Raw genomic sequence first — 23,210 nt, 5'->3', positions numbered from 1 at the left:
CTTTAACTTCTCCTTCTTTACTCACCCAAAATACCCAAATCGAAACGTCCTCCCTTTTTGGCCTGATGTATAATGGCCGTCAGGGTGTCGGTGAAATATTTAAACAGGCGATTTTGCAATTCCACCGGCATGCCCAATATTCTGTTCAAAAACTTTGATATATTATTGTAGTCCTTGTCCAAACTTAAAATGCCCGGATTCGAATCACTATTCACAATAATGCCCACACCCACCAAAGCGCCAGCAATATCCTTAAAGAAATCACCATGATAATCGGTGGGTGGTGGTACCAAAGGCTGTTCATAGCCCATTATTGTTTTCATCACAGTTTCTAAAGCCGTACGGCCATATTTGTTGTCGATATTGAATTGGGACAAATCACGCGTCTCAGTGGCCCTACGATCGCCATGTGTTAAAGCGCCCAAAGATTCCAAACGCTTGGCCACGGTGGAGGCGAAACGTCGTTCACCCGCCAGATCGGAGATCAAAAATATATACTCGGGTGCATTGACCTGATTCGAACGATGAGTACGACCAAACTGTTGTACAGCACGATCAGCTGACCAGGGTAATTCGAGGGTTATGTGGACACGACGACGTTGATTGCGCACACGTCTATCACTTTGCAACGAAATACCACTGGAAGCGGCCTCGGATATAATGGCCACATCCTTTAGGCCATCCATGAATCTTTGTTTTTCGGTGATATTTAAAGTTTCTAGAGGAACATCTTGTTCAGAGCGTGACTCATATTGTATGGAGCCATCATCGGACTGTACCACTCTACCCTTGCGACCCGTCATTTCGGCCACATTGTCGGGTCCGCCCAATTCATCGATCAACTGATCCAGAGTGTTGGGCGGCAAGCGATCACCCAACATTTCAATTTTACGCAATAATTCCTCCTTCATGGAACAGGCTCTCTCAATGGCATCTTTGGGTGGAGGGCCATAGTTCAAGCGTACACCGTGTACACCAATTTGGGTAACTGTGCCCTTGAGTTCTTGTTTCTTTTGCAATAAATCTTGGATTTTGTCTTGCGTAGACTGGGGAGGTTTCTTTTTGGGCGGCGATACTGTAACAGCCAAATCGGTTGAGGAGACAATGTTGTTGTTGTTGTTAATTGTGGTGGTACTGGAGGTGTTATTTGTGTTGTTGTTGTTATTGTTATTGACACTATTATTATTGGAGGCTGTGGATTCCTTAGCTTTTGTCTTCTTTTTCAATTTCTTCTTTTTGGCTCGTGCCAACCAGGGATCATTATCGGAATCTGAGCCACTGCAGAAGGGATTAAAGTCGGAGGATTCATAGCTGTCACTATGATTGCCCGCATCAGATTCTTCTGATTCGGAATTGGATTGTTTGTAGTCGGATTCCTTGCCCGATTCATTTTGTGAATCGTTATCATCATCGGAATCATGCCACGTGTTATTGCGTGATTTTTTATTGGTGCGTATTTCCTGGCGCGAGGATTTACGTTTATTGGCAGAGGAGGAGGGTGGTTCTTCTTTAATTTTATTTTTAGCAGCTGTAACTTCAGCTATAATGGACTGTAAAGAGGACTTTTTATCTTCAGAGGGAACGGTGGTGAAGCCTAGAATGCGATTGATACGATTGCGATCGGGGGCAGGGAAATGTTTTTCCACCAGAGATTGAAAGACGCCCCTTTTAAAAAGAACAAATGTTTAAGAAAAAATGTTACAGATAAAATCAATTATTCTCTACTTACTTGGCAGTTGAGACAAAATCGGTTAATTCACCATCTTCTCTTTCCAATTGTTCGAGTGTGCGTGCCTCACCCGTGGACTGCAAACCTATGACCACACATTTGCCATATTTAATGGCTTCACGGGCCACCTGCACTACATGATTTACTTTGGCCGCTATACACAAGTATTTAAAGAATCTTTGATGGGAAGACCAAAATTGACCCCACATGGTCTTTTTCATGCGACTTTCGGCATCAATTAATTCAGCAGCCTCGGTAAACTTTTTCATGGCCTCTACCCACTAAAGAAATGGAACAATTAACAAACAAATTATTGTAATTTAAAATTGTATTACTTACCAAATCCACAGATTCATCGTAAATTTTGCGAAACTCTTTAGACAGCGAGACTTCCTCGATTTTAAAAGTAACACCATGGAAACTTAGCTGTCTGGCAATGTACATGCCTCTCAATTTCATGTCCATGGCAACAATTTCCATAGCTCCCACACCTCTGCAAAATAAACAAAATTTCTGTCAGTTTGAGCTAAATATATTTCAGTTTTCATTTTTCACCTTTTCTCCACAGCCATTATGAAGTCATTAAATGTAGGAAATGCTGTACCCTGGCCCCACAAACCCAAACGCACCATATAGGCCATATTTTTAGGTTCAGAAGCACCCGTAGCTGAAGCATAAACCACTCTAGCTTTGGGCAATTTATTTTGTAAATCTAATACCGTTAGACCGGTTTTGGTGGCCTTGCCGGAGCCCACGGGACACAAGTTTTTGGCCTTGTGACATTCATCAAACACTATTAGCCCGTCAAAGTCTTCGCCGCACCATTGCAGCAGTTGCTTAAGTCTTGATTTGTATTTACCAGTCTTATTATTCGATTCTCCAATTAAAGCAGAGTAAGTGCTAAATATAACACCTTTTTTACAATTGTTATTAATATCCGAATTGATTTTGGCATATTTAAACTGAGAAACAATGGAAAACAATCTTTAAATATTGATAACAAAAATATAATAATTACAACAAAAAAAACCCACCTTATTTAAGGCATGCACTTCGATTTTGGCTGCCCCAATATCTCCCAAATCTCTTTCGGCATCATATTTCAAATCATTTGATACCGAAATCCATAAAGCTTTTTTGCGTCCTTTCATATAATTCTCATAGATAATGCCCGCTATAGTTCTGCCTTTACCCACACCAGCACCGTCGCCAATAAGAAAACCAGCACGATTGCCATCGGGCAATAGATGATCATGGGCCTGCGAGGCATATGTGATGGACTCCAATTGCAAAGCACTCAATTGGCCGCTTTGTATGGTGTCCTGAGGTATGGACAATCTATAGTAAACATCACAGGGTTCTACGGATGATAAGGAAGCAGTTTCCACCACGGGATCGGGATGCTTTTTACCCAATTTTACTAAAAAATATTATGGATTATTGATAAGTTTACGTTTTACTTAATTAAAGAAATAGAAAAATCTTACATTTGGCTGGCCAATATTCGGCATAAGTTTCGGCTACACCCATTTCTTCATAATCCGCCTCATCCTCTTCATGCTGCATTACGGGTGTGGTAACCTAAGAAATGAAAAAAAAAAAAAATTAAAAAATCATTAAATAATAATCGATAACTTTTCTATAGAAAAGTAAAGTTATCGATAACTTTTCTATAGAAAAGTAAAGTTATCGATAACTTTTCTATAGAAAAGTAAAGTTATCGATAACTTTTCTATAGAAAAGTAAAGTTATCGATAACTTTTCTATAGAAAAGTAAAGTTATCGATAACTTTTCTATAGAAAAGTAAAGTTATCGATAACTTTTCTACAGAAAAGTAAAGTTATCGATAACTTTTCTATAGAAAAGTAAAGTTATCGATAACTTTTCTATAGAAAAGTAAAGTTATCGATAACTTTTCTATGGAAAATTAAAATTATCGATAACTTTTCTATGGAAAATTAAAATTATCGACAACTTTTCTATGGAAAATTAAAGTTATCGATAACTTTTCTATGGAAAATTAAAGTTATCGATAACTTTTCTATAGAAGAGTAAAGTTATCGATAACTTTTCTATAGAAAAGTAAAGTTATCGATAACTTTTCTATAGAAAAGTAAAGTTATCGATAACTTTTCTATAGAAAAGTAAAGTTATCGATAACTTTTCTATAGAAAAGTAAAGTTATCGATAACTTTTCTATAGAAAAGTAAAGTTATCGATAACTTTTCTATAGAAAAGTAAAGTTATCGATAACTTTTCTATAGAAAAGTAAAGTTATCGATAACTTTTCTATAGAAAAGTAAAGTTATCGATAACTTTTCTATAGAAAAGTAAAGTTATCGATAACTTTTCTATAGAAAAGTAAAGTTATCGATAACTTTTCTATAGAAAACAAAAGTTATCGATAACTTTTCTATAGAAAACAAAAGTTATCGATAACTTTTCTATAGAAAACAAAAGTTATCGATAACTTTTCTATAGAAAACAAAAGTTATCGATAACTTTTCTATAGAAAACAAAAGTTATCGATAACTTTTCTATAGAAAACAAAAGTTATCGATAACTTTTCTATAGAAAACAAAAGTTATCGATAACTTTTCTATAGAAAACAAAAGTTATCGATAACTTTTCTATAGAAAACAAAAGTTATCGATAACTTTTCTATAGAAAACAAAAGTTATCGATAACTTTTCTATAGAAAACAAAAGTTATCGATAACTTTTCTATAGAAAACAAAAGTTATCGATAACCTTTCTATAGAAAACAAAAGTTATCGATAACTTTTCTATAGAAAACAAAAGTTATCGATAACTTTTCTATAGAAAACAAAAGTTATCGATAACTTTTCTATAGAAAACAAAAGTTATCGATAACTTTTCTATAGAAAACAAAAGTTATCGATAACTTTTCTATAGAAAACAAAAGTTATCGATAACTTTTCTATAGAAAACAAAAGTTATCGATAACTTTTCTATAGAAAACAAAAGTTATCGATAACTTTTCTATAGAAAACAAAAGTTATCGATAACTTTTCTATAGAAAACAAAAGTTATCGATAACTTTTCTATAGAAAACAAAAGTTATCGATAACTTTTCTATAGAAAACAAAAGTTATCGATAACTTTTCTATAGAAAACAAAAGTTATCGATAACTTTTCTATAGAAAACAAAAGTTATCGATAACTTTTCTATAGAAAACAAAAGTTATCGATAACTTTTCTATAGAAAACAAAAGTTATCGATAACTTTTCTATAGAAAACAAAAGTTATCGATAACTTTTCTATAGAAAACAAAAGTTATCGATAACTTTTCTATAGAAAACAAAAGTTATCGATAACTTTTCTATAGAAAACAAAAGTTATCGATAACTTTTCTATAGAAAACAAAAGTTATCGATAACTTTTCTATAGAAAACAAAAGTTATCGATAACTTTTCTATAGAAAACAAAAGTTATCGATAACTTTTCTATAGAAAACAAAAGTTATCGATAACTTTTCTATAGAAAACAAAAGTTATCGATAACTTTTCTATAGAAAACAAAAGTTATCGATAACTTTTCTATAGAAAACAAAAGTTATCGATAACTTTTCTATAGAAAACAAAAGTTATCGATAACTTTTCTATAGAAAACAAAAGTTATCGATAACTTTTCTATAGAAAACAAAAGTTATCGATAACTTTTCTATAGAAAACAAAAGTTATCGATAACTTTTCTATAGAAAACAAAAGTTATCGATAACTTTTCTATAGAAAACAAAAGTTATCGATAACTTTTCTATAGAAAACAAAAGTTTCTATAGAAAACAAAAGTTATCAATAACTTTTCTATAGAAAACAAAAGTTATCGATAACTTTTCTATAGAAAACAAAAGTTATCGATAACTTTTCTATAGAAAACAAAAGTTATCGATAACTTTTCTATAGAAAACAAAAGTTATCGATAACTTTTCTATAGAAAACAAAAGTTATCGATAACTTTTCTATATAAAAGTAAAAATATCGATATATTTTCTACAGAATGTAAAATTATCGATAACTTTTCTCTGAAAAATTAAAGTTATCGAAAATTTTTTTTTGAAAAATTGAAGTTATCGATAACTTTTCTATAGAAAAGTAAAGTTATCGATAACTTTTCTATAGAAAAGTAAAGTTAGCGATAAGTTAATAGATAGAAAAGTTAAGTTATCGATAACTTTTCTATAGAAAAGTTAAGTTATCGATAACTTTTCTATGGAAAAGTTAAGTTATCGATAACTTTTCTATGGAAAAGTTAAGTTATCGATAACTTTTCTATGGAAAAGTTAAGTTATCGATAACTTTTCTATGGAAAAGTTAAGTTATCGATAACTTTTCTATAGAAATGTTAAGTTATCGATAACTTTTCTATTGAAAAGTATGATTTATGTTTAAATTTCTCAATCTTCCTTAATTTTATTTATATATTTTTTTTAAACTCACCTTCATTGGCTGCATTAGCAATTGTGACAGTAATTGATTTGGTATACCACTGGTTAAAAACTGTGGATTGGCCGCCACCAAAGCCTGAATCTTTTGCAATACCATGGCGTTGATTTTGGACTGTGTGGATAAACCGCTGTTGGCGGAATTGGTGGAAGACGGTTGAGAATCATAACCCATGCCCATGCTCACTTTATTTAGTTAAGCAACGAATTGAGAAAAATAAAAGCAAAAATAGAAAAATCACAAGATAAATAGTGTATTCAAAAGTAAAGGAACTTAGAAACTAATTAAAAAAAACCAACAATAAAAAAAAAACTAAAAATTTAAAAAATTATGAAATGTAAAGAGTTGAAACTAAGTAGAGTAAAGAGTAAATGTTGTGGTAATGTTTGGTTTAAAGAAAAATATAAAGTGTAAAGCAACAATTTTAAAAAAAAAAATTAATTAAATTTTCAATATTTACAAAATTTAAACAAAATTGGAAATCTAGGTTTCTATCATAGATAAATACACATAGATCGGAAACTAGAAAAAATTACTCAAAATAATCACACATACGAGTGTTTTTGTTTTCACATAGTTTGTTTTACTATTAAATGCTCACCACTTTGGATTTTGACAACTGAGTTAGGTCTTTGACAGAAGAGTTTCAGATCTGTGGTTAGAATTTGTTCTAAAAGATTTAAGAAGTAAAACTATAAAACAATAATTTAAATTCTTTGTTTACAAATATTTATGATGTAATCATTTTGTTTAGGACAAATTTATAATTGACATTTTAAGGTAAGTAAATTTAAAACACAACAAAGTGTGAAAACAGAAAAATAAATAATTTATGTGTGACTGCCAAGAAATTTTATTAAATTTAATAACTAAAGGGTATTTCATTAAGTGCTTCCTATCTTTAAGTTTTATTTGACAGAAAAACCTGAATAAATGACAGCCAATGCAACAGATGTAGCTTCAACAATATGACCGTTATTAACTGTCAAAGTTCAGAAGTCCCAACTGGAAGACCCTTTTATATGTGAAATTTATTTTGAAGTGTTATAATTTTGTGTTTGTAAAAAAATAAAAACTTTTTCTTTTATAAATTATTAAATAAAAATTATACTTATTTTTTTATACAGGGGGGAAACATATTCAACACACTTATGCACATCTTAAAGCATTTTAAGATTGAACAGAGAACAAAAATTTTGGTTGTTACCAACATTACTCGACTTACTCTGCGCCAATACAGACGCTGCCATATTAAAATTAGAACTAGCTTGATACCACGATGAGGCACTATTTGCACTATTTCCACTATTTGCAGTTGTTGCTGTTGATGGTGAACTATTAGCGGCTTGAGGTGCTAGACTACCACTCATCAAATAGTTGGCGGCCGTTTTTGCTGCTTTAGCACTAGACTTTGTGGAGCTACCACTACCACTACTAGTTTTAGTAGAGCTACTGCTACTACTATTGGTGCTGAAATAAGGTGGTAGGCCACCAGCGGCCGCTAGAGCCGCCATACCCATTAGCTGGCTTGTATTGAAGGGTGGCATACCCAGTTGTGCAAAACCACTGGCCGATGGTCCTACTGTGGTAGCGGCAGCAGCAGCCGACGAACTACTGGCTACAGCTGCTTACATTCCAATACAGCATATGTTTTTTGGTTTGTTTCATTACAATTTATTTTAAATTATATTTAGTAGCGTTATAAGGGTTAGTATAGATAGATATTTGTTATTTTTACAATTAGTTTGTTTTAATTAATTGCTAAACTTACCAGAGGATGAAGCTGCTGTCTTTTTCGGCATATTATTATTTATTCTGGGAGCTGAGACTGCTCCTGGCTGATTTGTTATTAGTAATGAATTACTGTTGCTGTGACCCTGTTTTTGTATGGTGCTATTTTTAGCGTAAGTGACAGCTGTTTGTAAGTCACGACCACCTCCTAATAATAAAAGAAAAGGAAAACAAATTAATTTATATAAAAAAAATAAAAAAAATTTGATTTAAAAAAAAACTTCACAGCTAAAATTATCGATAACTTTTCTATAGAAAACAAAAGTTATCGATAACTTTTGTTTTTTGACTTTACTTTTAGAAATATAAAGTTATCGATAAGTTTTCTATAGAAAAATAAAGTTATCGATAAGTTTTCTATAGAAAAATAAAGTTATCGATAACTTTTCTATAGAAAACAAAAGTTATCCTTAACTTTTCTATAGAAAACAAAAGTTATCGATAACTTTTCTATAGAAAACAAAAGTTATCGATAACTTTTCTATAGAAAACAAAAGTTATCGATAACTTTTCTATAGAAAACAAAAGTTATCGATAACTTTTCTATAGAAAACAAAAGTTATCGATAACTTTTCTATAGAAAACAAAAGTTATCGATAACTTTTCTATAGAAAAATAAAGTTATCGATAACTTTTGTTTTCTATAGAAAAGTTATCGATAACTTTTCTAAAGAAAAATGAAGTTATCGATAACTTTTCTATAGAAAAATAAAGTTATCGATAACTTTTCTATAGAAAAATAAAGTTATCGATAACTTTTCTATAGAAAAATAAAGTTATCGATAACTTTTCTATAGAAAAATAAAGTTATCGATAACTTTTCTATAGAAAAATAAAGTTATCGATAACTTTTCTATAGAAAAATAAAGTTATCGATAAATTTTCTATAGAAAAATAAAGTTATCGATAAGTTTTCTATAGAAAAGTTAAGTTATCGATAAGTTTTCTATAGAAAAGTTAAGTTATCGATAAGTTTTCTATAGAAAAGTTCAGTTATCGATAACTTTCTATAGAAAAATAAAGTTATCGATAACTTTCTATAGAAAAATAAAGTTATCGATAACTTTCTATAGAAAAATAAAGTTATCGATAACTTTCTATAGAAAACAAAAGTTATCGATAACTTTTCTATAGAAAACAAAAGTTATCGATAACTTTTATATAGAAAACAAAAGTTATCGTTAACTTTTATATAGAAAACAAAAGTTATCGATAACTTTTATATAGAAAAGTAAAGTTATCGATAACTTTTCTATAGGAAAGTAAAGTTATCGATAAATTTTCTATGGAAAAGTTAAATTATCAATAAATTTTCTCTGGAAAAGTTAAATTATCGATAACTTTTCTATAGAAAAGTTAAATTATCGATAACTTTTCTATAGAAAAGTAAAAATATCGATATCTTTTCTATAGAAAAGTAAAGTTATCGATAACCTTTCTATAGAAAAGTTAAGTTATCGATAACCTTTCTATAGAAAAGTAAAGTTATCGGTAACTTTTCTCTGGAAAAGTAAAGTTATCGATAACCTTTCTCTGGTAAAGTAAAGTTATCGATAACTTTTCTATAGAAAACAATGTTATGGATAACCTTTCAATAGAAAACAAAAGTTATCGATAACTTTTCTATAGAAAAATAAAGTTATCGATAACTTTTCTATAGAAAAATAAAGTTATCGATAACTTTTCTACAGAAAAGTAAAGTTATCGGTATGCTTCAGTCGTAGGTATTTATATAGCCCCCTAGAAGCTTCAATGTCGGTATTTATATAGCCCCACATTAGCTGCCATAGTAGATTCAATCGTAGGTGTTTATATAGCCCCACATTAACTTCAATCGTAGGTATTTATAAAGCCCCACATTAGCTCCCATAGTAACTTCAATCGTAGGTCTTTATACAGCCCCACATTAGCTTCAATCGTTGCTATTTATATAGTCTTATAGTCTAGTCTTGAGGCAAATATTTACACAAAAAAGCGTAACCACTTTTTTTTAGCACAAATTTGTTTGACATTGTTTACTCTTACAAGTGTTTTGTAAGATCAAACAGCATCAAATAAAAAAATTTATCAAGAATTATACGGGAATACAAAATTAATATTATAGTAAGAATTTATATTGTTAGTTTTGTAATTCCCCAAAATTTGTATCTAAATCGCCAATATTTTTTTAAAAATTTTTCTTAAATTAGCAAATTTTGAAAGTCAATTAACAAAAAACTAAAATTTAAAAAATTTTTAAAATTTAGTTTAAATCTATCAATTTGTTCTCAAGTGTTAAAATCTTTAACATAAAAAAATAAACTCTTTTCTTATCGCCATTATTAATTACATATTTTATACAAATTTATGAATCACTAAGAAATCTATTAAAAATTATGCTAAATAAAGTCATCAACCTAAAATAATCTACCCCAATAACCTTGACATTGTATGAAACAGCCAATAAATTAAAAGAAAAAAAAATATGAACACTATTATGTATAAACACTAAATACTACAGTTACATATATAAAAAAGAAATTATATGTACATATGTATTTATCTATGTTGTAATACATTTTTAAAAGAATGTAAAATATGTTTTACTTCAGATTTCCCCTTTATTCCGCCATTAAATGTTTAGAAATTGCCACAAAAATATGCAAATATTTGAAGAAAAAAAAAAGAAGAAAAAAGTAACAGAAAAATTCTCAACACAACAAGAAAAATACACTCACTCTTCCTCTCAGTTGGGGGGAGGGGGCAAGAAGAAGAATTCTAACAAAAATGTCTACTATTTCCGCTATAATGAGAAGATTTTTTTTAAGGTAAATACATATAGTTTTTTTGTTTGTTGGTTTGTTTATAAAAGAGAGTCAAAAGAAAAAATCAAAAACTAAAAAAAAACGTGCTTATTGGAATAGAAAGAAGAAGGAGGTAGAGGTAGGTGGTGAATGGATGGTGGTTGTATGTATTCATATATTTTTGTTTTTGTTGAGCCAGAAACAAAATAAAAAAGCACGTGGTCATCCAACAAGTTTTTGTTTCGTTTTTTTTTTGTGTGTTTGTTGTAATATATACATATTTAGACGGCATTGTTGTTGTTATAGTTGTTGTGGTAGCTAATGGTTTTTTTTGTGTGTGAAATAAAACATAAATAAGACCAGCTAAATTTGGTTGTTAATTTAAATTGATTTAAAAAAAGTTAATGATCGAAATGCTTTGTTTTGTATTATTTTTTTTTTTTGTTTGGTAATTTTAAAATTTTTTATTTTGTTTGATTGTAAATAGTTGGTGCCGTTATTCCTAACACACATATGACGTATTCATTTAGAGTTCATTATCAGTTGGGGTTTGGTTACTTTTATGGCAGGCTGTTTGAAAGCTAAAAAAAAATAAATTTGAACTGAATAATGACAAAAATGTGCTACAACATTAATATTTGTAGATGCGGTCAGAGATTTGATTTTGAAGGTAATCTAGTGGGGAATTTGGCTGCTAAAGCTTTGTATACCAAAAAAACTGTGTGTTTAAAAAAAAAAAAAAAGAAAAAACGAAAATTATAAAACACGTGGTTGTGCCAGTAACCGGCAAAATGAACTCTTTTAATTACAATGAAACATTTGTATAAATATTTAGATAGCTAGAAATGTAATTAATACAAGCTTTACAAATACTTTGTACCTTTAGCTATTTAAAGAAAATAAATAAATTAAATTAAATGAGACTTGACAAATTGTTTTAATAAAACTAATCTTTATCTAAATTTAATAAAATATGTACTATGTAATTGCTTTCTCTTTTAAAAGTATTAATATTATTTGATTATTTTCTAATCTTAATCGCTTTTGTTTTTAAATTAATATAACCCTGCAGTTCATTGAACTAAATCCGCCATGACAAATTAGTTAGCCATTGAGAACTACTACTATTGAATTTTCAAACCACTGGCAACATTATTGTCTGGTAAATTTAACATGGGAATGTCATTGCAGGTGGCCAATTGGAACACTTTGCTTAAAATTTCACTTCAAATTCAATTGTGCGGGGGATTGAACTCTTAATCTCTTGCTTTATACTCAAATGCGCTAATTATTAAGCCACAGAGCTCTTATTTATACTGATCCCTACTATTATTACGAATTGCATGCGAGTCTATTCTCAATTTTTGCATTTTCTGCATCATTAGTGAGAACGAAAACACGAACGACCACATTCAGCATTACATTTTCAGAGAGTTGGGGGGTTGAACTCATAACCTCTCGTTTTATAGTCAAATGCCCTAATCACTAAGCCATAGAGCTCTTATTTATACTGATCTCTATACAGATTCGTAGTGGCAAACGAATTTCTTGCCAATCGAATGATTCGCTTGCACACATAGAATTTTTCGGTTCTAGCAACAGAAAATCAATTAATAAAGAAGAATTTCGATTGAAGCAACCAAACTTTTGTTACTCCTTTTAAAATTTTGTAGCCACAACTGAAAAATTCGGTCACCAAGGCAGAATTATTTGATAGGCAACCAATTCGGTTGCTACAATTAATCAGCTTTCTCTGTGTAGTTGTTATTACGAATTGCATGCGAGTCTACTCTTCATTTTTGCTTCGAAAAGTTCGAATTTTGTGGCAACAAAGCGTCATATGCGGAAAGTTTTCCTTCACTTCTTTAATTTGAAAAAAAAAGTGCCGCTGAAGCTCACCAAAGCTTATGGTGAATGAATTTCATCGATTTCAACGTGCAAGAGATGTTTTGTGCGGTTCTGAAGTAGAGATTTTGACATGGAAGCCAAAAAAGATCGCCCAGGCCAGCCAAAAAAAGTTTGAAGACCAAGAATTGAAGGCATTACTCCATGAAGATTGTTTTAGAACTCAACAAGAGCTGGTAAAGTTATTGGAAGCTACTCAATCTGCAATTTCAAAACGTTTGCAAGCAGCTGGCTTCCTCCAAAAGCAGGGAAATTGGATACCATATGAATTGAAACCGAGAGACCTTCAAAGATGACGTTGCAAGCTTGAACGCTATAAAAGAAAATCAGTTTTGCTGCGAATCATTACTAGCGATGAGAATTGGATTCATTACGATAATCCGAAGCGTAGGGAATCGCAAGTACAGCCCGAACAACCAGCCGAATCGACACCAAAGCCAAATTTTTTTTTAAACACAAACTGCGAAGCGTTTTGCTTGTCTGCAGTTACACCCAGAGTCTCTTGCGGGAATCGAACCCGCAACCTTCAGATTAATAGTTCAGCACACTGGTCTATCGGGGCACCCTATCCATGGCGCTAAGGTAATGCTGTGTATTTGGTGGGAGCAAAGGGGTCCTATATATAATGAGCTGCTGAAATCTTGCCAGACCATTACAGAGAACCTGTACCGAACCCAAATGATTCGTTTAAAGCGAACATTGGCCGAAAAACGCCCAAACATGAAACTGTAATATTCCATCATGACAACACTAGGCCACATGGTGCAATAACTGTTATAAACAATTTAGAAAGAAGTGCTTGGGAAGTTTTACCTCACCCCTCTTATAGTCCCAACCTTGCACCGTCCAACTAATATTTGTTGTTTCGATCGATGCAGAACACTCTCCCTGGAATATGATTCACTTCGAAGAGTAACCGAAATTGGCTTGATTTGTGGAAAGATAAGCAGTTCTTTTGGGGAGAAATCCAAAATGTTGCCACAAAGATGGGAAAAGGTCATGGCCAACAAAGTTTTGGCCATGAATAAATTTAAAGCTAAACATTTGATACTTGATTATTTTCTAATTTTAATAGCTTCTTTTTTTAAATAAGTCTCCAAAATTTGTTATAACAAACCTAATTTATATATAAATCTTATTAAAAAACCTAAAATTACTTTATTATTTAAAGATTTTAACTTTTGTTTTTATTTCCTTAATCTCCCAAAAAAATGGCTACCCTAACAACATTGCAAAAAAAAGGAGTTTATTTTGAGGCACAGTTGCCCATTTAAGTACTTAATGCATACAACTATTTACAAGGCTGGCATGTAAACAACAATGACGTTGTCTTTATAGCGTTATTGTGAATGAAAGTATTAATTGTTTAATAATTTAAATAAAACTAGGAAAATTAATAAAAAATATAACAAATATTGAAACAATTGCCTAAAAATTGTTAAATAAAGTATTTTTCAACTAATTAAAAAGAAATTTATATATTTTTATACCCTTCACCTTCGGGAGAAGGGTATAAATAAGTTTGTCATTCCGTTTGTAATTTCTACATTTTTCATTTTCGACCCTATAAAGTTTATATATTCTGGATCTTTATAGATAGCGGAGTCGATTATGCCATGTCCGTCTGTCTGTCCGTCTGTCTGTTGAAATCAATTTTCTGAAGACCCCAGATATCTTCGGGATCCAAATCTTCAATAATTCTGTTAGACATGCTTTCGAGAAGTTTGCTATTTAAAATCCGGTCCACAAATGGCCGAGATATGAGGAAAAAAACAGGACAACCTCGATTTTTGACCTATATCTGGATTACTAAGTCATTAATATAGACAATATGGATATCTAATGATAGATATTTCAAAGACCTTTGCAACGTCGTATATAAGACCATAGTAAGTTGGACCTACAATGGGTCAAAATCGGAAAAAATATTTTTTAAACCGATTTTTTTTTTCACCAAAAAAAATTTTAAAAAAGACAAATTTTTTTTAAAATTTAAAAAATTTTAAATTAAAAAAAAAATATTTTAAAATTGAAAAAATTTTAAAATTTTAAAATTTAAAATAATTCAAAAAAACATTTTTAACAAAAAATTAAAAAAATAAATTTTGTTTACCTAAAAATATTTAAAATTTGTATTTTGAAGTATAATTTGGTGAAGGGTATATAAGATTTGGCACAGCCGAATATACATAGCTCTGTTACTTGTTCTATACATATTTGTCTCAAAATTTTGTTTTATAATCAAGGTCTTTAAAATATTTAAAAATAGTTTTAATTATTTCTCTACCCTAAACAAAATATTTAAAATAATTAAACTAAACTCTATTTATTTATGATATTTGTGTCGCTGTGTAAAGTAATTTATATTTTTAACCAAACTTGTGTATGAGCAAACCATGTGTTTTTTATGATTTTTTGTCCCTAACATATGTTAGTATTCATTTCACAGACCTTAATATGGTCAAACTATTAATGCCCTAAAATATTTAAAATACACAATAAGTACATACATATTTATTTCGTCTACAAGCATAAAAATTTCATTGAAATCGAAAGTTATTAAAAAACTATCATGTTTTCTGTTTAATTTTTGTATACAATACACATCATTTAAGTGATTTAAATAAAACCAGTTTATTAAATAAATATTTTGCTTCTATATTTTTTTTGTTTAAACATTAGTAATACGATAATTATTTGGATGAATATAGTGTAGCTGATAAAATTGATTTGTTTACTTGAATAGTGTTAAAGAAAAGTATTCGTATAGGAAGGAGTTTTAGTATACGATTGAGAGACTTTTAGGGGGGAGTTAAACATAAACACTGTTTAATTATCATTCAAATCACTAGAGATTTCATTATTCTAGACTTTAGTTTAACTATAGACAATGTGAGTCAATTGTTTCAAAAAATCTCAGTTCACATTTCAACTTCAAATCCCTAAAACTGTCCTACTTTAATAATAGACTCCATTGGGCAATATGATTCGGGCCACACGTAAATACTTGTCGGGAATACGAATTATTAAACGATTTCAGGCTCTATTGGACAGTGGTTGTATACTCAGCGATAGCGATATCAACTAGGTTTGTTTCTGAAGGAAAGAATTTGCGAAAACTGTTGACTTCAACTTCAAATCCCTAAAAGAGAACCATCAATAAAAGCTTAACTGCTAAAATAATCGGATCCAATGAGGAATATGATTTTAGGTCCCACATAAACCAATATAGACAACTTTACCATAGACTCTCTTGAACAGTGGTTGTTTACTCGGTCCAAACAGTACCAGCCAGATATTTTTCTGTAGAAAAAAATTGGAGTATCTCCATCACAATTTGGTCGATCCCAGATTCACTCGTATAAAGTTTATTAACTCAGTGTAGGTCGAATCAATTCCATGTTTTAACCAAAAGTGGACTTGGAATTACAGTAGGCAACGAGATCAAGATGATCCATTAAATTGTCTCTCATTAGAGATCTCAAAAAACTGAACTTTTAATTATACATCTTAAAAGCTAGACATGTTAATTCAGTTGTTGGAATTTCCAAAGACTGAGGATTGGTTAATGAAAAAAAGAGATCGAGTTAGTCAAAATCCGACCACTCTACCAAAGATTTAACATTCTTCGTGGTATTAACTTCATTATTAGACCAATATTAATTGGAAGACTAATGAATAAAATTTGCAGAAGATTTTGACGATCGTAGATGTCAATCATTCGTTCAGTTGATGAAATTTCCAAAGACTGTTCGAGATAGTCAAAGTCCGACCAATCTACCAAACCATTAACGTTCTTCGAAGTATTTATAATATTATTAGATCAATAGGAATTGGAATGCCCCATAGTGGAAGAATTTGACATCAATGATCAATCCATTCGTTGATGAAATTTCCAAAGACTCCTCAGTATTAGTAAGAAAACGGTTCGAGTTAGTCAAAGTCCGACACTCTACCAAACCTTTAACGTTCTTTGAAGTACATGTTTACTTCATTATTAACCAATAGGAGCTCGAAGGTCAATGAATACATTTTACAATGCCTTCATGGAACACTTTAGGATATACGATTAAGGGAATTCTGAAACACTTTTCAGTAGGAGCCCAACAATTGGAATTGGAACATCAATAAATACACTTTACAATACTCTCATGAAAACTTATTTGATTTATTTTCTAGTGAATTACACATTAAGAAACTTGTCACTTTTTTAGAGATCTTAAGATTCTTCAGGTCTACTTTAGAAAACAAAGACCGCAATGGCCGTCATAGGGAAAGGAACAAGTCTATATATTGAATGTTCTTCATTGAAGATTTAACAAAGAACATATCAAAGAACTGGTTGCTCTCCTTTATTTTCCAAAGTCTTTGTACATTTTCTAGGACTTTAAGGAGCAACGTGATTAATTTGAAACATCTGAAATAACACCCACATCTTCTTTATTTCCCAAAGTCTTTATCCATTTGTAGTTTCCTAACAGGAAAGAAGAGAACCGAAAAGACTGAAGGAAGTTAAGGACAAGATCATTCTAAAAAAAAACATCAATAGCTATCGTACGAAAAGGAACAAGTCTAGGAGGTCATCAACTTAATGGGAACAAAATACTTCGACTAATTTGAGACATTATTTCACAAAAGTCTTTGTCACTTTCCTTGATACTGAGCAAGTAAGACATAATTCATTTTACTTCTCAAAGTCGTTATTTTATATAAAGTTTCCTAACAGGAAATATGAAAAACGAAATTACTGAAGGAAGTTGAGGAGGGAAAGCAACAAGTCTAGGAATTCATTACCTTAATACTTCTTATGTTCTTCATTGATGATTAACAAAGTCTTTTAAGGACCAATATGAATAATTTGAAACATCTGAAAGAACTTGTTCCTCCCCTTAATTTCCCAAAACTCTTTGTCCGTTTCCTTAATACTAAGAATATAATTTGAAAATCTAATTTTAAATATCTCAAAGAACTCCTGCTTCTGCTTTATTTCCCAAAGTCTTTGCCCAACTGCAAATTACTAACAGTAGAGAAGAAACCCGAAAAGAGTGAAGGAAGTTAAGGAGGAGTACTCTTCTCCTAAAAAACATCAATAGCCGTCATAGGGAAAGGAACAAGTCTAGGAATTTATTACCTTAATACTTCCAATGTTCTTCATTGATGATTAACAAAGTCTTTAAAAAAAAGTAAAGAGACTTTAAGGACCAATAAGAATAATATGAAACATCTCAAAGAACTTGTTCCTCTCTTTTATTTCCCAAAGTCTTTGTCCATGTCCTCAATACTCTAAAGAGAATTCCTGCTTCTGCTTTATTTCCCAAAGTCTTTGCCCATCTGCAAATTACTAACAGGAGAGAAGAAAACCGAAAAGAGTGAAGGGAGTTAAGGAGGAGTACTCTCCAAATCATTGTGCATCTGCAAATGACTAACAAGGAAGTAAACAGAAAGAGTGCATTTTAAAATCATTAATAGCTGTGATAAAGAAAGGAACAATGAGGATCAGGAGATTAATGGGAACAAAATTCTTCGAATATTTATCTTTGAAAATGTTTGAAACACGTCAAAGAACTACTTCTTTGCCTTTAATTTCCATAGTCTTTGTCTATTTCCTTGATACCAACAAAGTTGAAAAATCCCAATAATTTGAAACATTTGAAAGTACTCCTTCCTCGCCTCTAATTCCCAAAGTCTTTGTCCATTTCCTTGACACTAAGGAAGTTATTTGAAAATCACAAGTTCCATGAAAGCCATATGAATAATTTGAAACATCTGAAAGTACTCCTTCCTCGCCTCTAATTCCCAAAGTCTTTGTCCATTTCCTTGATACAAACAAAGTTATTTGAAAATCCCAATTTCCATAAAAGTCTAGCGTCCATATGAATAATTTGAAACATTTGAAAGAACTTCTTCCTCTCCTCTAATTCCCAAAGTCTTTGTCCATTTCCTTGATACTAAGGAAGTTATTTGAAAATCACAATTTCCTCCAAGCTCCTCCTGACTAACCCCTAACTTTATTCCTTAACATATGCTTAGTTACACAATTATTATGTTAATCATATATTTTAAAACTGGACAGGTGTATAAATCGAACGACACTAAGGATAATGACATATAAGAAGAGACACGCACCTCAATACATGTGAGAAACATTTAAAACAGAATATAGGAGACTGGCAATGTGGGGTTGGAAGGCGTTATAAAGTGGCCTGTCTAATGTTGTAGTCATAACTGAAATGAGGAGACAAATATTGGTTTTTCTCGCACAACATTTACGTCAAGCATGTTTGTATAGCTAAGCAAACGCATTATTATTAAAATGGTAATAGGAAATCCAAGTATATCAAAAACCTACCTATGTATAACAAATAAATGGCTGCACATACTCAAGCATTTACGCATATTTCAACATTATATATTAATAAGATTGCAAGATACACGAGTACATACTCTCCATGTGCTGCATCTGTATATATTATTGTAGATACCACCTTTAAATGTATTTGTTTGGTTATGTATTGCAGTTATAATGAGCAAGAAGTACATAAATATAATTAATTTTATGTTAGTGATTGTATATATAGCTTATATAATAAGATTTGTAATGAAAATTGACCAGGGGAGGATGGATGTATGTGATAATTAAGGTTGCTCCCCTTTTGATGGAGATTCTAGGAGAATTGGTAAAGTAATAGTCCAAAGAAGATCCATGAGTATTAAAGTTGCTGCAAAGACTCGGTCATAAGTAACCAGAAAATAAATTGAGTTAATCAAAGCTTTTAAAGACATTCTTCCACAAAACATTTCCTCGATAATCCTAAAGGATTATCAAATTTCAAATAGTGGTGAAACTTCTCCGAAAGACATGTGAAAAGAGTCAATTAATCAAACTCTAGCACACGTTCCTGAAAGAAACATTGAGTACATTTCATCCTTAAAATACCTTCTCAACATGTTCCTCAACAAATTCCAAGCGAATGAGATTGTGAAAATTTCCACTATCCTAGACTCATGCTCCCCTTTGATGGAGATTCTAGGATAATTGGTAAAGTAATAGTCCAAAGAAGATCCAAGAGTATCAAAGTTGCTTCAATTCCCAGTTGTAGAACTCTTGAACAATGATTTTTAAGAATCAGGAGTCAATAGGTTTTCTATAGCAGTGCATTTTGAATTATAACAAGAATTTGAGATCTCAAGATATTGCAGCTTCTCCATCTCTAGACAATGACAAGGGATTGATTAAAAACTCTTACGACACATTCTTCCACAAAACATTTTCACCATAATCCTAAACAGAAATGATTAAGAATCATCTAGATGTTTTCTCTAGCAGTGAATTTTGAATTAGAATTAGAAACAAGATCACTTGCAACCATAAAATTGCCAATCATTAGAGATCTCTTGATACTGGACTTCAGTGAAACCTCCTGAAGGCTTGGAGTAAAAGATTAATCCTTTGATGAGTTGTGTAAACTCCCAAAGACTCCATCATAGGAAATCTGACAACGAATTGAGTTAATTAAAGCTTTTAAAGACATTCTTCCACAAAACATTTCCTCGATAATCCTTAATTAAACATTCATCCTCGGCAAATTTCAAATAGTGGTGAAACTTCTCCGAAAGACATGTGAAAAGAGTCAATTAATCAAACTCTAGCACATGTTCCTGAAAGAAACGTTGAGTACATTTCATCCTTAAAATATCTTCTCAACATGTTCCTTGACAAATTCCAAGCGAATGAATGAATACTAAGAATATAATTTTAAAATCAAATTTTAAATATTTCAAAGAACTCCTGCTTCTCCTTTATTTCCCAAAGTCTTTGTCCATCTGCAAATTACTAACAGGAGAGAAGAAAACCGAAAAGAGTGAAGGAAGTTAAGGAGGATTACTCTCCTCCTAAAAAACATCAATAGCCGTCATAGGAAAAGGCACACGTTCCTGAAAGAAACGTTGAGTACATTTCATCCTTAAAATACCTTCTCAACATGTTCCTCAACAAATTCCAAGCGTATGAGATGTTGAAAATTTGAACTATCCTAGACTCATGCGGTCAAAAATTATTAACTCAGCGAAAGCTAAATCAATTCGATGTTTCTTCAGGAAAGAACTTCCTTCCTAAAAGAAAAATTCACAGGAAATCCTCAAAGCAACACCTCAACTAGTTACACAAATTGGGGTTATCCTTTGCTCAAGCGTTAAAAACTCAGCCAAAGCTGAATCAATTCAATGTTTCCTTTAGGAAAGAACTTTGAAAATCAAAAAACTTTAGCGATAGCTTTATCAGCAGGAAGTTTTTTTCCAGGAATCGAACCGAGGAATATGAATCCTTTACAAAACATTTAGAGCGATGTCAATATTACACTAATAAATGGGACTATCCTAGACTCATGCGGTCAAAGAATATTCGTTTGTTTGTTTTCTTCAGGAAAGAACTTCCTTCCTAAAAGAAAAATTCACTGGGAAATCCTCAAAGCAACTCCTCAACTAGTTACACAAATTGGGCCTATCCTTGGCTCAGGCGTTGAAAACTCAGCCAAAGCTGAATCAATTCAATGTTTCCTTTAGGAAAGAACTTTGAAAATCAAAAAACTTTAGCGATAGATTTATCAACAGGAAAGCTTTTTCCAGGAAACAAACCGAGGAATATGAATCCTTTACAATGCATTTAGAGCGATGTCAATATTACACTAATAAATTGGACTATCCTAGACTCATGCGGTCAAAGAATATTAACTCAGCGAAAGCTAAATCAATTCGATGTTTTCTTCAGGAAAGAACTTCCTAAAAGAAAAATTCACAGGAAATCCTCAAAGCGACTCCTCAACTAGTTACACAAATTGGGGCTATCCTTGGCTCAGGCGTTAAAAACTCAGGCAAAGCTGAATTAATTCCTGAATCCTTTAGGAAAGAACTTTGAAAATCAAAAAACTTTAGCGATAGATTTATCAACAGGAAGGTTTTTTTCCAGGAATCGAACCGAGGAATAAGAATCCTTTACAATGCATTTAGAGCGATGTCAATATTACACTAATAAATTGGACTGTCCTAGACTCATGCGGTCAAAGAATATTAGCTCAGCGAAAGCTGAATCAATTCCGTGTTTCCTTTAGGAAAGAATTTCCTAAAAGAACAATTCACAGGAAATCCTCAAAGCAACTCCTCAACTAGTTACACAAATTGGGGCTATCCTTGGCTCAGGCGTTAAAAAGTCAGCCAAAGCTGAATCAATTCAATGTTTCCTTTAGGAAAGAACTTTGAAAATCAAAAAACTTTAGCGATAGTTTTATCAACAGGAAGGCTTTTTTTCCAGGAATCGAACCGAGGAATTAGAATCCTTTACAATGCATTTAGAGCGATGTCAATATTACACTAATAAATTGGACTATCCTAGACTCATGCGGTCAAAGAATATTAACTCAGCGAAAGCTAAATCAATTCGATGTTTCTTCAGGAAAGAACTTCCTTCCTAAAAGAAAAATTCACAGGAAATCCTCAACTAGTTACACAAATTGGGGCTATCCTTGGCTCAGGCGTTAAAAACTCAGCCAAAGCTGAATCAATTCAATGTTTCCTTTAGGAAAGAACTTTGAAAATCAAAAAACAGGAAGCTTTTCTCCAGAACAAAACATTCAACTAATGAGGAATACAAACTCTCCCACCACATTTTGGGAAGTTCTTCTAGGATAGTTGCACGTTTTCAAGATTCGTTCCAACTAACAAATGAGAAACGAATAAATATGTTCATCGGAACCTACAGCAGCCGGTTTTAAATTAGTCTCAATCGGACAAAGATGGTTAACTCAATGAAAGCGAGGAATATGAATCCAGTAAGGATTACAAGAACAAATATTGTTAATTTAGCGATAGTTTTATAAACTGGAAGATATTCTTAAGAACTCGAGTGGTACTAATGAGGAATACAAACTATACCCAGCTCATTTGCTTAGTTCTTTTAGGATAGAAGGTAGTTTTCGAGACTTGTTGCAACTAACCAATGAGAAGCGAATCTCAAATGAATTTTTCAACTCTCTTATTTTAATCAATGAAGAACTTTCGAGAAACTGATACATTTACTAATGTTTAAATATAACAGACTCGATTAACAAGTTGTAGCTATCAGTATCGAATTTCCCAAAACGGAACTTTTGATCCTTCTGGGATTGGTAGTGGACTTTCCTTTTGAGAACTATAAAAGTACTGTTCTGTTTCTATTCTGAACACACTTTCAACTGATATGAGAACTCAGACGATGTGAATTGATGCATTTTGAAGATCAAGGATCCAAATTAGAGAGAAATTTAATTAAGAGACTGAGATGTGTAAACGGACGTAAAGAGAGATGGAGGGTTCGTGTCTCGAGAACTTCAGACGATGTGAAAGTTGCATTTTGAAGATCAAGGATATGTCCAAATTAGAGAGAAATTTAATTAAGAGACTGAGATGTGTAAATGGACGTAAAGAGAGAGGGATCGTGTCATAACCTCAAAAACAACCTTATGGGATTTTAAAACCTTTTTGAGCAAGAAGAATCCTCAAAT

The 23,210-nt window shown here is 31.6% G+C and overlaps 1 protein-coding gene across 1 annotated transcript in view; it reads right to left on the bottom strand.

Annotated features, from left to right (window-relative positions):
- Positions 1–23,210, bottom strand: part of sno (strawberry notch) — a 48,141-nt gene that overhangs the window by 2,571 nt on the left and 22,360 nt on the right. Inside the window, exons 3-10 of the mRNA XM_065506901.1 lie at positions 7,968–8,135; positions 6,191–6,381; positions 3,217–3,310; positions 2,764–3,149; positions 2,285–2,691; positions 2,069–2,222; positions 1,730–2,010; positions 26–1,665 (exon numbers count right to left, since the gene is read on the bottom strand). Of these exons, the coding sequence (XP_065362973.1) occupies positions 26–1,665; positions 1,730–2,010; positions 2,069–2,222; positions 2,285–2,691; positions 2,764–3,149; positions 3,217–3,310; positions 6,191–6,381; positions 7,968–8,135 (3,321 nt within the window). The remainder of the gene's footprint in view (positions 1–25; positions 1,666–1,729; positions 2,011–2,068; positions 2,223–2,284; positions 2,692–2,763; positions 3,150–3,216; positions 3,311–6,190; positions 6,382–7,967; positions 8,136–23,210) is intronic.

Source organism: Calliphora vicina, chromosome 4, assembly GCF_958450345.1.
Source record: "Calliphora vicina chromosome 4, idCalVici1.1, whole genome shotgun sequence".
NCBI lineage: Eukaryota > Metazoa > Arthropoda > Insecta > Diptera > Calliphoridae > Calliphora > Calliphora vicina.
This window is presented reverse-complemented; position numbering and strand designations above follow the sequence as displayed.